A 13,219-nucleotide genomic window follows, 5' to 3' on the forward strand; every position below is an offset into this window, starting at 1 on the left:
TGTTCACAGCCATAGTTTTAAACCCTGATTCTGCAGCATGTAGTAAGCTGGTCTCGAGCACACGATGTAGCATTCCATTTCAGCAGGGCTCTGTGCAGACACAGCAGCCCACAAACACACTAAATGTTGTAGGATTGAGGCCATAGTATATAAAATTGGTGTGTTTTGCATATTGTTCAGGAGAACCAAGCTGAAGCAGTGTTAGGGGAGAAGGGGGGAGGAATTTTTGTGGCTACCACTTTCCAGCTATTGTCTAAATGACCATAGTGTCATATGCTGATGAATAGTGCTTTTTATTTTATTGACTATGCTATAAGAAAGGAAGACTTAATTAGCTTTCAGTGAATTGGGGGGGGGGGGTTAAGCGAAAACTTTTTTGCTAAAAAATGCAGATTCGGGTTGATCAAAGCATTTCACTTATTTGTGTCAATTTTACCAAATTGGTCTTTGGTTTAAAAAAAAAAATCTGAAAAATCGAAACGTTTCAGGCCTTTTAAAAAAAGGTGTTTCAATTTTTTTATTTGAAAACTTTTTGAAACTTCAGTCTTACTAAAAATATTCTTAAGTTCAAACAAAACTGTGTTTTGTTCAACCCAGAATAAACACTTTTTAACTTCTCGGAACTGCCCATGAACCAGAAAAATCTGTTGTTCACACAGCTTTAATAATGAATGATTTTTTTACCCTTTTTATAGCTTCTTCAGAGTTGTTATGGGTATTTTGAAAATATCCTTCATCATTATCCTCATTCTCCTTCCCCGCCCCTTCATTGGCATGCAGCACTGGAATGTGTGTGAAATTTTTCCAATATCCAGTAATTCACTCTGACGTTTCTCCTCTCTTTCTTTCAACTTCAGCTGCTAAGGCAGCAGGATTTAAATGCACTGTGGCTTCGCTCTTATTTGATTAATTAATATACTTGCATAATATTTGCTATGAGGGGAGCGTGAAGAGGGGCTGGAATGTGGGGGAGAGACTAATCTGCCTGTTCCCTTATGAAAAAGACACACACACATTTTATATAAAATAATATATATAGGAATTAAACTTATAGGAATTTATATATATATATAGGAATTAAACTAATGTGGCTCTATGGAAAGTTAAAAGTATAACCTTTTCTTGAGAAGTTGTAGCATCTTCATGCTTTGGAGCAAGGACTTGAAGGGAGTTGCCCTAGTAATCAGGGATGTACCTCTCGCTGACCACTTGAAAATATGACCAAATTTGTCTAAATTTGCATGTGTTCAGTAGAGACTTGTTAACTTAGTAGCTAAATTCTCTGAAGCTTCTCATTACCCTAAGTATGCTCCACCCATCCTTGCTTCTAACTGCTGACTGGACTGCACATACCCCATCCCCAGAGAGTGACTAAGCATGTTCCAGTCCAAGGTTCCATGACCAGACTAGAGCTTTCCTGCCGCTGTTTTCCCCTATCTGCCAGGGGCTACTGCAACACCAGAATTGAAAGCACAAGACTCTTCTGCTGGCATTCAGGCAGTAAGCAGGAGGAGGAGGAAGTCAAGTGGCACATGCTGAGGATTGAGGAATGTGGAAGGAGATATGCAGGAGCAAGAACCAGGAGGGTGAGATAGGAATAAAGGGGAGAAAAGGTAGAGGGACAGGAACTGAGGATGGGGCGAATATAGGACAGGGACAAGCATTGGGTGGGAGGCAGATGGGCAAGAGCTGCAGTATTGCAACAGGGTAGGGGACAGGGTGGGATTTGGGGAAGTGGTAATAGGAGAAAAGGAAAGGGAGTGGCTTGAGGGATGGGGACAGGCAGAAAGGTCTGTAACCACCAAGGCACACTATGATACCGGAACCTCACAAGTCCTTTGCTGTCTAACAAATTAGGTGGGTCCTGAAGGGAAAAAATAGTTTTTGATCATGTAATTAAAGACTATATTCCTGCACAGAAAATCTGAATGCTGGCATGTCCTGATTCTTGAATGCTTGACTTTGCAACCTTAATAATCTTTTTATTATGTGTGGGGGTTTTTTTTGGGTGCATACAGATATATCTTCTCTATTCTATAATATGGTTATTTCCTATTCCATACGGGTTTCTATAAGAAAATGTTTGTTTCCTCAGTCCGAGCTAAACATGGTGGGCTCTTGGTTTCAAAACCTACAGAATGATTGCTGTGTGGGCATTTCTAGCCTTACTAACATAAGTAAAAATAGACTGGGAACAAAGTTGGAGCAATTATAGTTGTTAAAGAAGAATGCTGTAAACACAAGCCGTTGTATCACTTGGTGTGATCCAGTGAACCGCTACAGGCTTCAGGAATCACAGTATACTGAAATAACTCCTCACTCTGTTGCTATAAAAAGTCTGTTCAAAGTACTGAAGGCTGCTATAGTTGCAGTGGAAATTAGCCCTGAAGTTGGGTCAGAGGCTCAAGGCTATCTTTGGAATTTGGTCTGCTTAAGTTAGATATTCTAAAGGCCTGATTTTCCCTCCCTGCTCAGAAACACTGAGTGCAACTTGTACCTATTGACTGCTCAGTCCCTCTTGCAAATACAATTCCAAGTGTTTAGGAGAAATTTGGTTGCAAATACATCCAATAATATCATTTACAGCCACATTTACCAGTGTTAGAAACTATTTTATAACCACAGTTGGAAATAGTGAAGCAAAATTTCTGGAAGGGATTGGTATTCTATAGCATGCTTTGGGCTAAAATAGTTGCTCTTTCTCCCCTTAGTCTCCCTGCCCCCTTTACAGCGGTGCCAGCTCTCATTTAATGCATATCTCATGAATTGTGAATGCTTGGGGTTGGCAGTACTCAACTAACTAGACTGGACAGGGAAATTGAGCCAGACTGTATGATCCTTGTGACAGGGACTACCTGTTTGTGTCATGAGTGGTGGTGACTGGTGAGCATGTTGCCGGGTTTTAATCTCTTAATAAAAGTAGACCCCTTACTGCAAAACTCTTGCCAACCATTATTCTGGCAGCGCTGTTTTTGACAACCCTTTTGGAACACTGTTGTTGCTTGAACCTCATTAAGGGTGGTACAGAAGGAAGAGAAATAGGAGCTTGGGAGAGTGGAAGAAGATAACGGTGACAGGGAGCAACGGATGATGGAGTGGAGAGCAGCATGATATTTAGCAGGCTCAAGAAAAAACCTGAGCTGAATGATAGCAGCAACAGCTCGCACACTTAGAGAAGGTAGCAGTATCAGATTCTTGTTTCTTGAGCCAAACATAAATTATTATTAATATTTTATAAAGTGGAGTACTAAAAACCTTTTTTTCCCATTATTGCTGCTTTGGGGATTTATAAGGCCTGTCTCAGACTTTCTAAAATATACCTTTCTTGTTTGAGTTACTTCTTTGCTGGAGGTTGTTGGCAAGATCTGAAGACCTGAATGGTGATGAAACCTGTAGCTGTAACCTGAATGGTCATTGAGTTAGTATCCCTTCCCATCTCAATTTAGTATTTGGGAGAAAGGGAGTATATTAGATTATAGCCTCAAGTGATGATATGAGAACCAGAAGCTCTTCAACAACCTGAAACTCAAAAAAAGTCATACAAAAAGTGGAAACTTGGTTAAATTACAAAGGACAAATATATTTTTAAAAAACCAAACAAACAGAAGCATGCAAAGGCAAATTTAGAATGAATTATTTAGGGACATGACGAGTAACAAGAAAACATCTTACGAATACATTAGAAGGAAGAGGAAGACGAAGGACAGGGTAGGCCCATTACTGCATTTTCTCTTATTGTCTTTCTGTCCTCAGTGAGTAATAGCTGGAGTGTTAAATGCCTTTTTAGTTTCAGTTTTCACCAAAAAGGTTAACAATGATCGGAGAACTAGCATAGTGAACATTAATGTAAATGAGGTAGCATCAAAGGGCAAAATAAGGAAAGAACAGGTTAGGAACTAATTAGACAAGTTACATGTCTTCAAGTTGGCAGGGCCTGGTGAAATACACCCTAGAATATTTAAGGAAATAGCGGAAGAGATATTTGAGCCATTACTGATGATCTTTGAGATTCCAGACGACTTGAAAAGGGCAGATACAGTACCTATCTAAAAAAGGTGGAATAGGGACAACCCAGGGAATTGTAGATCAGTCAGTTTAACTTAACCCAGAAAGATAATACAGCAAATAATTGAGATCAATTTGTAAGCACCTAGAAGATATGTTGATAAGCAACAATCAACATGGATTTGTCAAGAACAAATCATGTCAAACTAACCTAATATCCTTCTCTCACAGGGTAACAAGCCTGGTGGATGGGGGGGAAGAAACAGACATGATATATCTTGACTTTAGCAAGGCTTTTGATACTGTCTCACATGACGTCATAAACTAGGGAAATTAGCCTAGATGAACTTATGTAAGGTGGGTGCATAATTGATTGGAAAAGTGTACTCAGAATAGTTACAATGGTTCACAGTCAAGCTGGAAGGACATATTGAATGGAGTCATGTAGGAGTCTGTCCTGTGTCTGGTTCTATTCAGTATCTCCATAAATAATTTGGCTAATGGCATAGATAGTACACTCATAAAGTTTGCAAATGGGACCAAGCTGGGAGGGGTTGCAAGTGCGTTGGAGGACAGGGTTAGAATTCAAAATGATCTTGACTAACTGGAGAAATGGTCTGAAATTCAATAAGGACTAAGAAGGAATAATTAATTGCACAAATACAAAATGGGAAATGACTGTCTAGAAAAGGGTGCTGCAGAAAAGGATCTGGAGTTTATAGTGGATAACAAAGTAAATATGACTCCACAATGTACTACTATTGCCTGTGTGCCCCCCCCCAATGAACTTAGTCCTGTCTCAATGCAGGGAAATGGGCTAGAAGACCTATCGAGGTCCCTTCCACACATACATTTGTATGACTCAGGTCTTCCAAAGAGCTTGTTGTAGTTCTCCAGAAAGAAAAGTGAAGGGAATAGCTGAAGTTTTAAAAGTAACAAATAAGCAGTTGTTTTTTTTTCTTGAGGGGCGGGAATAGGAAGAGAGATGAGGCCATTCAGATTTCACCCTTAGTATTTAAGAAACGAGTGCATTTTTATAATGTAACAAAGTCTGTTTTTAATTTCTTCTTAAATGTATGGTTTTGTGGTGTGTGTTCTGCTTTTCTTAGTGTCACTGTGAATCAAAGAGTTCAAAGTTCAAAGAGCTGAAAAACAATAAAGGGCACCATTGGGTTCTGAATAGTGTCAGTATCCCCAAACCACTACTGATGGTTGTCAGCGGAAATGGGAAGCTTCAGTTCTAGTGACAGCATCTGTTTATACTTGAAAGTAGCTGGAAAGGAGGCTGAAGCTGCCCTGAATAAGGGTAAACAGGTCTTTCTTTCCCCTCCCCCAACCTTCTGTTCTACCCACAGACTGTTATGTTGCCTTTTTTGGGTCTCGCTTTGAGGGGAATCAGTGTGGCTAACCTTTTCTGACCATTCAAGTGGGTAATAATCTTAGCCCCTCAGATTGTTCCTTCTGAACTAGCTATTTCATATACAGAAAATTTAAACAGCTTAACACTTCATTTTAAATATGACCCAGTAAGTGTGTTAAAATGTTTAACCCATTTAGCATTAATAGAATTGTTCACAGCAGTTCAGCATGAATCTGTTTCCATATTCATAGAAAATTGAGCTCATTTAAACTTGCATTCAGTAAAACATGTATAATCTAAACTGACGGAACGTACTTTTACTTCAAATTTTCATGCGTGTGTTTGTACAGTAATTTCAAGGGACATGCGGTATTAGAACACAGATTTGTTTAAACATAATACCTTCTTCCAGGTGGTAATCCTTATTCGCATCTTGAGTCAAGACAATAATAGATGCAATGTTTAAGGGGGGGATGGTTTAGTGCTACTTAAGTTTGCTGAAGAGCTGAGTTGAAGGTTTTTTTTTCTCCTAATAGCATTTTTGTTTAGATGACAGATGTTAATCTAAAAATATTCTGCTCTTTTGATAACTGGTATTGAAAAACATGTCTTTGTTACCTCATGTGTACAAATAATCATCATAAATTGGAGAGGAAACATCCAATACAGATAGAGAGCATGATGAGAAATGTACAATGTTATTTTTGAATACAGAAACCCATTTAATTAATCAAACTGTTTAAAAATATGTATATTGTCTGAAGCCTATAATATGATTTAATGTTTAAACGAGATTTTTTTTAAAGTAGTGAGTAATTTACCAATGAATACTGTATTTGTTTAAATTGAGTAAATGGGAATGAAATCTTTGGCTAAGTATGCTGTTTCATTGAACAAATATTTAAGGTTAAAGTCCTTTGCTAAGACTGCCAACAAGGGTGCTGTTTCAAAGACCAGAGAATCATCAGGCAGGGGTGTCACACTTACTTTCTTAAAAAGAAAAGGAGTACTTGTGGCACCTTAGCGAAATAAATTGGTTAGTCTCTAAGGTGCCACAAGTACTCCTTTTCTTTTTGCGAATACAGACTAACACGGCTGTTACTCTGAAAGTTACTTTCTTATCACTGGAAGGAGTACCTCTGTCTGGTTTAAGGCATAGTTGCCCAAATCTTCCAAAACAACTAGTGATTTTTGGGTTTCCAAGTTGCCACTTTAAAGAGGCCTGACTTTCAGAATCGGGCCCCTCAAAAATCACAGGTCACTTTTAGCAATTTGGCCCACTATGGGGAAGCATGCATTGCTGTTGGCTATTCTTTCACAAGCCCAATTAAAATCATCTTAGAAATCTCTTTTCTCAGACTTACTGTGCATTAATGTGAAAACTGATTATTTGCTGCTTATCGTGCCATTTAATTTTACTGTGTGATCTTTCTTTCATTTTACAAGTATCCAGAAAATAACAGGATTTGGTGGTGGCTGACTTTTCTTCTAATAAGAATGTTGATCTGCTTTAAAGGAACACTATTTTTTTTTTTTTTTTTTTTGTTACAGTGTAATTGGAAGCAGTGGTTGCTGCTCTGAAGAGAGAGGCAAAGCCCTATCAAAAACTTGGCTGTCATAACTCCTTTGTTGTGGGCCCATGGATTTGCTTTGTTTTAAGGCAGTTTCTGTTGTATACCAATCACACTGTACAAAAGGGAAAGATTAATTTCAAACCAATATTCTAGGTGTACTAAACCCAAAGAATATATTGCCTATTTAGAAGGCCAGTTTCCTATATTTATTAAATATAAACAGAGGTGTTGTCAGTACAAGCTACATTTTTACATAAACACTAAAATGGAGGGTGTTAAAGGGGTGCTAAGCAAGACACATTATCACCGTTATACAGATGGTGAAAAGAGTGGACAGAGAAGTTGGACAATTTGTTTGAGGTCAGAAAGCAAGTCAGTTGTATAGCACATAATAGAACTGAAGTTTCTTGCCAGCCAAGTACCTGGATCCATTAGACCATATAGTATTGTAGTGAAAGATAGGGACTCAAAGAGAATATTAATTGACACAATGAAAAGAAATGGCCTTCAAAACTATCAAATCTTTTAGATTTGAAAAGTGAACATGAAATCTTAGATTTTTCTTTTTTTCTTTCATGGAAACTGGATACCTTTTGCGAAACAGCCTGTGAAAATTTCATTTAGTTTAAAATCATTCTTCACATAGAAATGTTTGAAATTTCTTGCATTCTAATGAGAAAACCACATTTCATGAAAAGCAAAATGCCCTCCAATTCCAATTATTTATTTTAGTAAAACTCTGGAAAATGTTTTGATGGCTTTGGCAGGTGTTGGATTGTGATGATTGTTACCGTTTTGACCACAAATTGTATATGCAGCTAGTCCGTGCTAAAACATTCTACTAATTTTATTGCTCCTGTGTTTCCTCTTCTCCTGCACTTGTTCCATCCATTTATTATATCTTGTAAACAGGAACAACCTTAACTTTGGCCTTTCCTGATTTATCTGTTTTTAAATGCTTAACCAGGCAACTTTTAATAGTCTTTTTAGTATATATTTCTGCATTACATGTGACTGTGTAACTAATCTGTTGGTTTTGTTGTGTTTTTTTTTATTCTCCATTTGGCTAGACTTGTACAGTACTAGGTTCTTGGGACCTGACAGTATTCTCATCTGTTAGGCACTTTGCAAGAACAACCTGCTCAAGTTCAGGGCCTTTCATATTTTATTGGTGAAAAGAATATTTGGGGCACAAAATCCAGGGTTTAGTCCTATAGGAGGCAACTTCCGTTGAACCTGTGCCTCTGCGTACAGAGGTCTGTGTTAAAATGATTCTCTTCTGGCCTGGAGCACTCTGCAACCTTTGGAGCTCCGTAAATGTCACTTTTAAATGGCCAGCAATTATGATTTCTTCAAATGACATTGGACACTCTCTCCTGAGAAGTACAACACAAACTCTAGAATACTAGTATTCTCTTCTGTGTAATTCAAGACCAAGAGCTAGGAGTTGGGAGACTTTGGTTCTATTCTTGACTTTGTAACAGCTTGCTATGTGACCTTGAGCAAGTTACTTAACCCTGTTGTACCTCATGTTCCCCATATGGAAAATGGTGTAATGTATACTTGACTTTTGAGGGCCTGTGATAACAAATAACTATATAAGTGTAAAGTATAATTTAATTATGTTTCTCATAGCAGGAGACTGATTCTAGAATGGGAATTCAAGACTCTTGTTTGTCTAGTACAACTGCTAGGCCACTTGAGCCAACTTGATGTATATTTTCTCTTTCAAGCCCTATGAACAATAAGTAGTATTGAAACTTTAATTTGCATAATTCTTAAACTAGTGCATAGAGATTTATTTTTACTTGAAGGCTGATCTGCTGACTTGTAGGGTATCCTGACAAACTTGATGTTTTTGGTGTCTATACTTGTCAAGCTCTTTATTTCAGGAGTGAGGTAAAATTTCTTACTTTTTTTTATTCTACAAAGATTATTACAAATTATCATTGGTCTATTATATAATCTTTGCAGGACGAACTCTCCTGGAAAAACTGTTCAGCCAGCAGGAGAATGCCCCACAGGAAGAAGCAGAAAAGCTGTGTTCTAGGATCATTGCGATGGGGCTCCTACTTCCTTTCAGCGATTGTTTCAGAGAACCATGTAATCAGAGTGCGCATCAGAGCACACCGACGTTTGATGTAAGTTGCAGAATTTATATTGTAGATACTTCTTATGAACAATTTTAATTATCAGTGGTTTATGATACCTATCAATCTAGGAAAATTCTCCTCTTAGAGAACTCTTCCCCCCCCCCCCCGTGATCAAGTGACTAAAATTGTCCTATTAAATGTGGGCAACTAAATTTAGTGTTTGAGTTCATACATGTTCAAGACTGGATATACAAAATATACTGGAACAATTATTTTCCTTTCCCATAACATGTTCTCCTTCAAGATTTGAGAGCATAATGGTAGTGTTTGCCATGTTGCTGTACTGTAGCTGTTATTTTCACTAATTTACACCAACCATCTTCTCTTTTTTTGTAGGAAGGTATACATAGCTTTCTGCATTTCAACCATGAGATCATACCTCCTACAAATCCGGTGGTAGCTTCACTGGAAAACCAACAGTATACCATTCTGTCAGTGCCAGATTAAGTCATTTTTGGGGCCCGATGTACAATGGCAATTGGGGGGACATCTTCCCTGCTTCTGGGGAGAGGGATTGGGTCCGACCCTCAGACTTAGAGGCCCTAGATTGTGTGTGTTGGAGAACAAACCCACCCTGGCCTCACCCTGTAGAGGAACCTGTACCGCAGAGCTAGCCCAGCTCCTTGCTCTGCTGTTGCCACAGTGTGCAGACAGGACTCTTACTGGCTGTCATAAATATAAAGGGAAGGGTAACCACCTTTCTGTATACAGTACTGTAAAATCCCTCCTGGCCGGGGCAAAATGCTTTTACCTGTAAAGGGTTAAGAAGCTCAAGTAACCCGGCTGGCACCTGACCAAAATGGCCAATAAGGGGACAAGATACTTTCAAATCTGGAGTGGCGGGGGGGAAGGTTTTCTCTGTCTGTGTGATGCCTCTGCCAGGGACAGATCAAGAAAGCAAGCAATCCAACACCTATAGAGTTAGTAAGTATTCTAGCTAGGAAGTGCGTTAGATTTTCTTTTGTTTTTGGCTTGTGAAATTTACTGTGCTGGAGGGAATGTGTATCCCTGTTTTTGTGTCCTTTTGTAACTTCAGGTTTTGCCTAGAGGGTTTCTCTATGTTTTGAATCTGACTGCCTGTGAGATTATTTTCCATTCTAATCTTATGGAATGTTTCTTTTATCTTTTTTTGTTCTTCTAATGAAGTTCTGTTTTTTGAGACTCTGATTGGGGTTTTAGTGTCCTAAAACCCCAAGGCTGGTCTGTGCTCATCTTGTTTATTCTAAAGCCTCCCCAGGAAAGGGGGGGTAAGGCTTGGGGGGATGTTTTGGGGAAAGATGTCTCCAAGTGGTCTCTTCCATGATTCTTTGTTAAATCGCTTCGTGGTGGCAGCATACTGAATCCCAGATATGGGAATTTTGTGTCCCAGGAAAGTTTTAACTTAAGCTGGTAGAAATAAACTTAGGGGGTCTTTCATGCGGGTCCCCACATCTGTAATCCAGAGTTCAGAGTGGGGAAGGAACCCTGACACTGGCTCTAAGTTCTTTTGTATGTTTTTGCCTCCCTTCCCCCAACACTCCAAGATGGGGGCCCTGTGCAAGTGTACTAAGTGCATAGTTTGATAATCTGGGCCTGCATGTTACCATGAAACTCCACAGAACTCTGGTGCAATGTCTACTCTAGGGTTTTTGTTTTTGTGTTTTTTTTACAGTGGGAGTCCTAGAATTGACCTCGAGAGGTCATCTGCACTCATGGCAGGACTGAGTATTATCTAGACCATCTCTGAGAGGTGTTTTTTTAACCTGCTCTTAAAAATCTCCAATGACGGAGATTCCACAATCTCCCCAGGCAGTTTATTCCATGCTTAACTACCTTGTTAGGAAGCTTTTCCTAAGTCTTAAGAAGATAAGAATGGCCATACTGTATCAGACCAAAAGTCCATCTAGCCCAGTATCCTGTCTTTCGACAGTGGCCAATGCCAAGTGCCCCAGAGGGAATGAACAGAACAGGTAATCAAGTGATCCATCCCCTGTCGCCCATTCCCAGAACCTAAACTGCCCTTGCTGCAATTTAAGCTCACTGCTTCTTGTCCTATCCTCGTAGGTTAAGTAGAACCATTTTCCCCTCCTCCTTGTAACAGCTTTTTATATACTTGAAAACTGTTATCATGTCCCCTATCCATCTTCTTTTCTTCAGACTAAACATGCCCATTTGTTTTCAGTCTTCCCTCATAGGTCATGTTTTCTAGACCTTTAATCATTTTTATTTCTATTCTCTGGACTTTCTCCAGTTTGTCCACATCTTTCCTGAAATGTGGCACCCATAACTGGATACAATAGTCCAGTTGAGGCCTAATCAGCATGGAGTAAAGCAGAAGAATTACTTCTTGTGTCTTGCTTATGACATTCCTGCTAATACATCCCAGCATGATGTTTGTTTCTCCTCCACCCCCAACAGTGTTACAGTGTTGACTCATATTTAGCTTTTGATCCACTATGAGCCCCAGATCCCTTTCTGCAGTCCTCTTTCCTTGGCCGTCTTTCCCATTTTGTCTATGTGCAACTGATTGTTCCTTCCTAAGTGGAGTATTTTTCATTTGTCCTTATTGCATTTAATTCTGTTTACGTCAGACCATTTCTCCAGTTCATCCAGATCATTTTGAATTTTAATCCTATCCTCCAAAGCACTTGCAACCCCTCCCAGCTTGGTATCATCCACATATTTATAAGTATACCCTTTATGTCATTATTTAAAGTACTGATGAATCATAGAATCATAGAATATCAGGGTTGGAAGGGACCCCAGAAGGTCATCTAGTCCAACCCCCTGCTCAAAGCAGGACCAATTCCCAGTTAAATCATCCCAGCCAGGGCTTTGTCAAGCCTGACCTTAAAAACCTCTAAGGAAGGAGATTCAGAACAGAACTGGATCCAGAACTGATCTCTGCAGGAGCTCACTTGACATGCCCTTCCAGTCTGACAGTGAACCACTGATAAATATTCTCTGGGAATGGTTTTCCAACCAGTTCTGCACCCTCCTTATAGGCAGTAGCGTAGCGGGGGGAGCAGCCGCTCCCCCTCTGAGCACAAGTGGTGCCTTTTTTCAATTTTTACTCACCTGGCGGTGCTCCGGGTCTTCAGCGGCGGGTGCCTTCATGCGCTCCGGCTCCTTGGTGGCGAGGGCCACCCGGTGTGTACAAGCGGGTGGCATCTTTTTTTTATGTCCGCTGCCCCTGTTCGCTCCACCTAGCTACGCCACTGCTTATAGGAGTTCCATCTAGGTAGTATTTCCCTAATTTGTTTATAAGACGGTCATGTAAGACCATATCAAAAGCCTTACTAAAGTCAAGATATACTACATCTACTGTTTTTCCCCTTATCCACAGGCTTGTTACCATTTCAGTGAAAGCTGTTAGTTTGGTTTGACATGATTTCTTCTTGACAAATCCATGCTGACTGTTACTTATCAACTTATTATCTTCCAGGTGTCTGCAAATTGATTGCTTAATTATTTGCTCCATTATCTTTCTGGATACTATTCCGCTTTTTATAGATTGGCACTATATTTGCCCTTTTCCAGTTCTCTGGAATTTCACGCTGTTTTCCATGACTTTTTGAAGATAATCACTAAAGGCTCAGATATGTCCTCAGTCAGCTCCTTGAGTATACTAGGATATATTTCATCAGGCCCTGGTGACTTGAAAACATCTTACTTGTCTAAGTAATTTTAACTTGTTTTTTCCCTATTTAAGCCTCTGATCCTACCTCATTTCCACTGGTATTCATTGTTAGATATCCAGTTTCTATTACACTTTTTTGGTGAAACTGGAACAAAAAAGTCATTTAGCACTACTGCCATTTCCACATTTTCTGTTTGTTTTTTCCCCTCAGTGAGTAATGGGCCTGCACCATCCTTGGTCTTCCTCTTGCTTCTAATATATTTGTAGAATTTTTTCTTGTTATCCTTTGTCTCTAGCTAGTTTAATCTCATTTTGTGCCTTGGCCTTTCTAATTTTGTCCCTATATACTTGAGTTATTTATTTATATTCATCCTTTATAATTTGACCTAGTTTCCATTTTTTGTAGGTTTCTTTTTTTTTTGAGTTTCAGATAAAGCATCTGAACAAAGCATATTGGTGGGTGAGTTAGGTTTAGGAGTGGAGCAGTGCCTGCTGCCGGAAGTAACCA

At 39.3% G+C, this 13,219-nt stretch overlaps 1 protein-coding gene across 1 annotated transcript in view; it reads left to right on the top strand.

Moving 5' to 3' along the window:
• FMN2 (formin 2) overlaps positions 1 to 13,219 on the top strand; it is a 246,456-nt gene that overhangs the window by 23,021 nt on the left and 210,216 nt on the right. The window contains exon 2 of the mRNA XM_084623958.1: positions 8,914 to 9,080. Coding sequence (XP_084480084.1) covers positions 8,914 to 9,080 — 167 coding nt within the window. The remainder of the gene's footprint in view (positions 1 to 8,913; positions 9,081 to 13,219) is intronic.

Source organism: Lepidochelys olivacea (genome assembly GCF_965140295.1).
Source record: "Lepidochelys olivacea isolate rLepOli2 genome assembly, chromosome: 3".
Lineage (NCBI taxonomy): Eukaryota > Metazoa > Chordata > Testudines > Cheloniidae > Lepidochelys > Lepidochelys olivacea.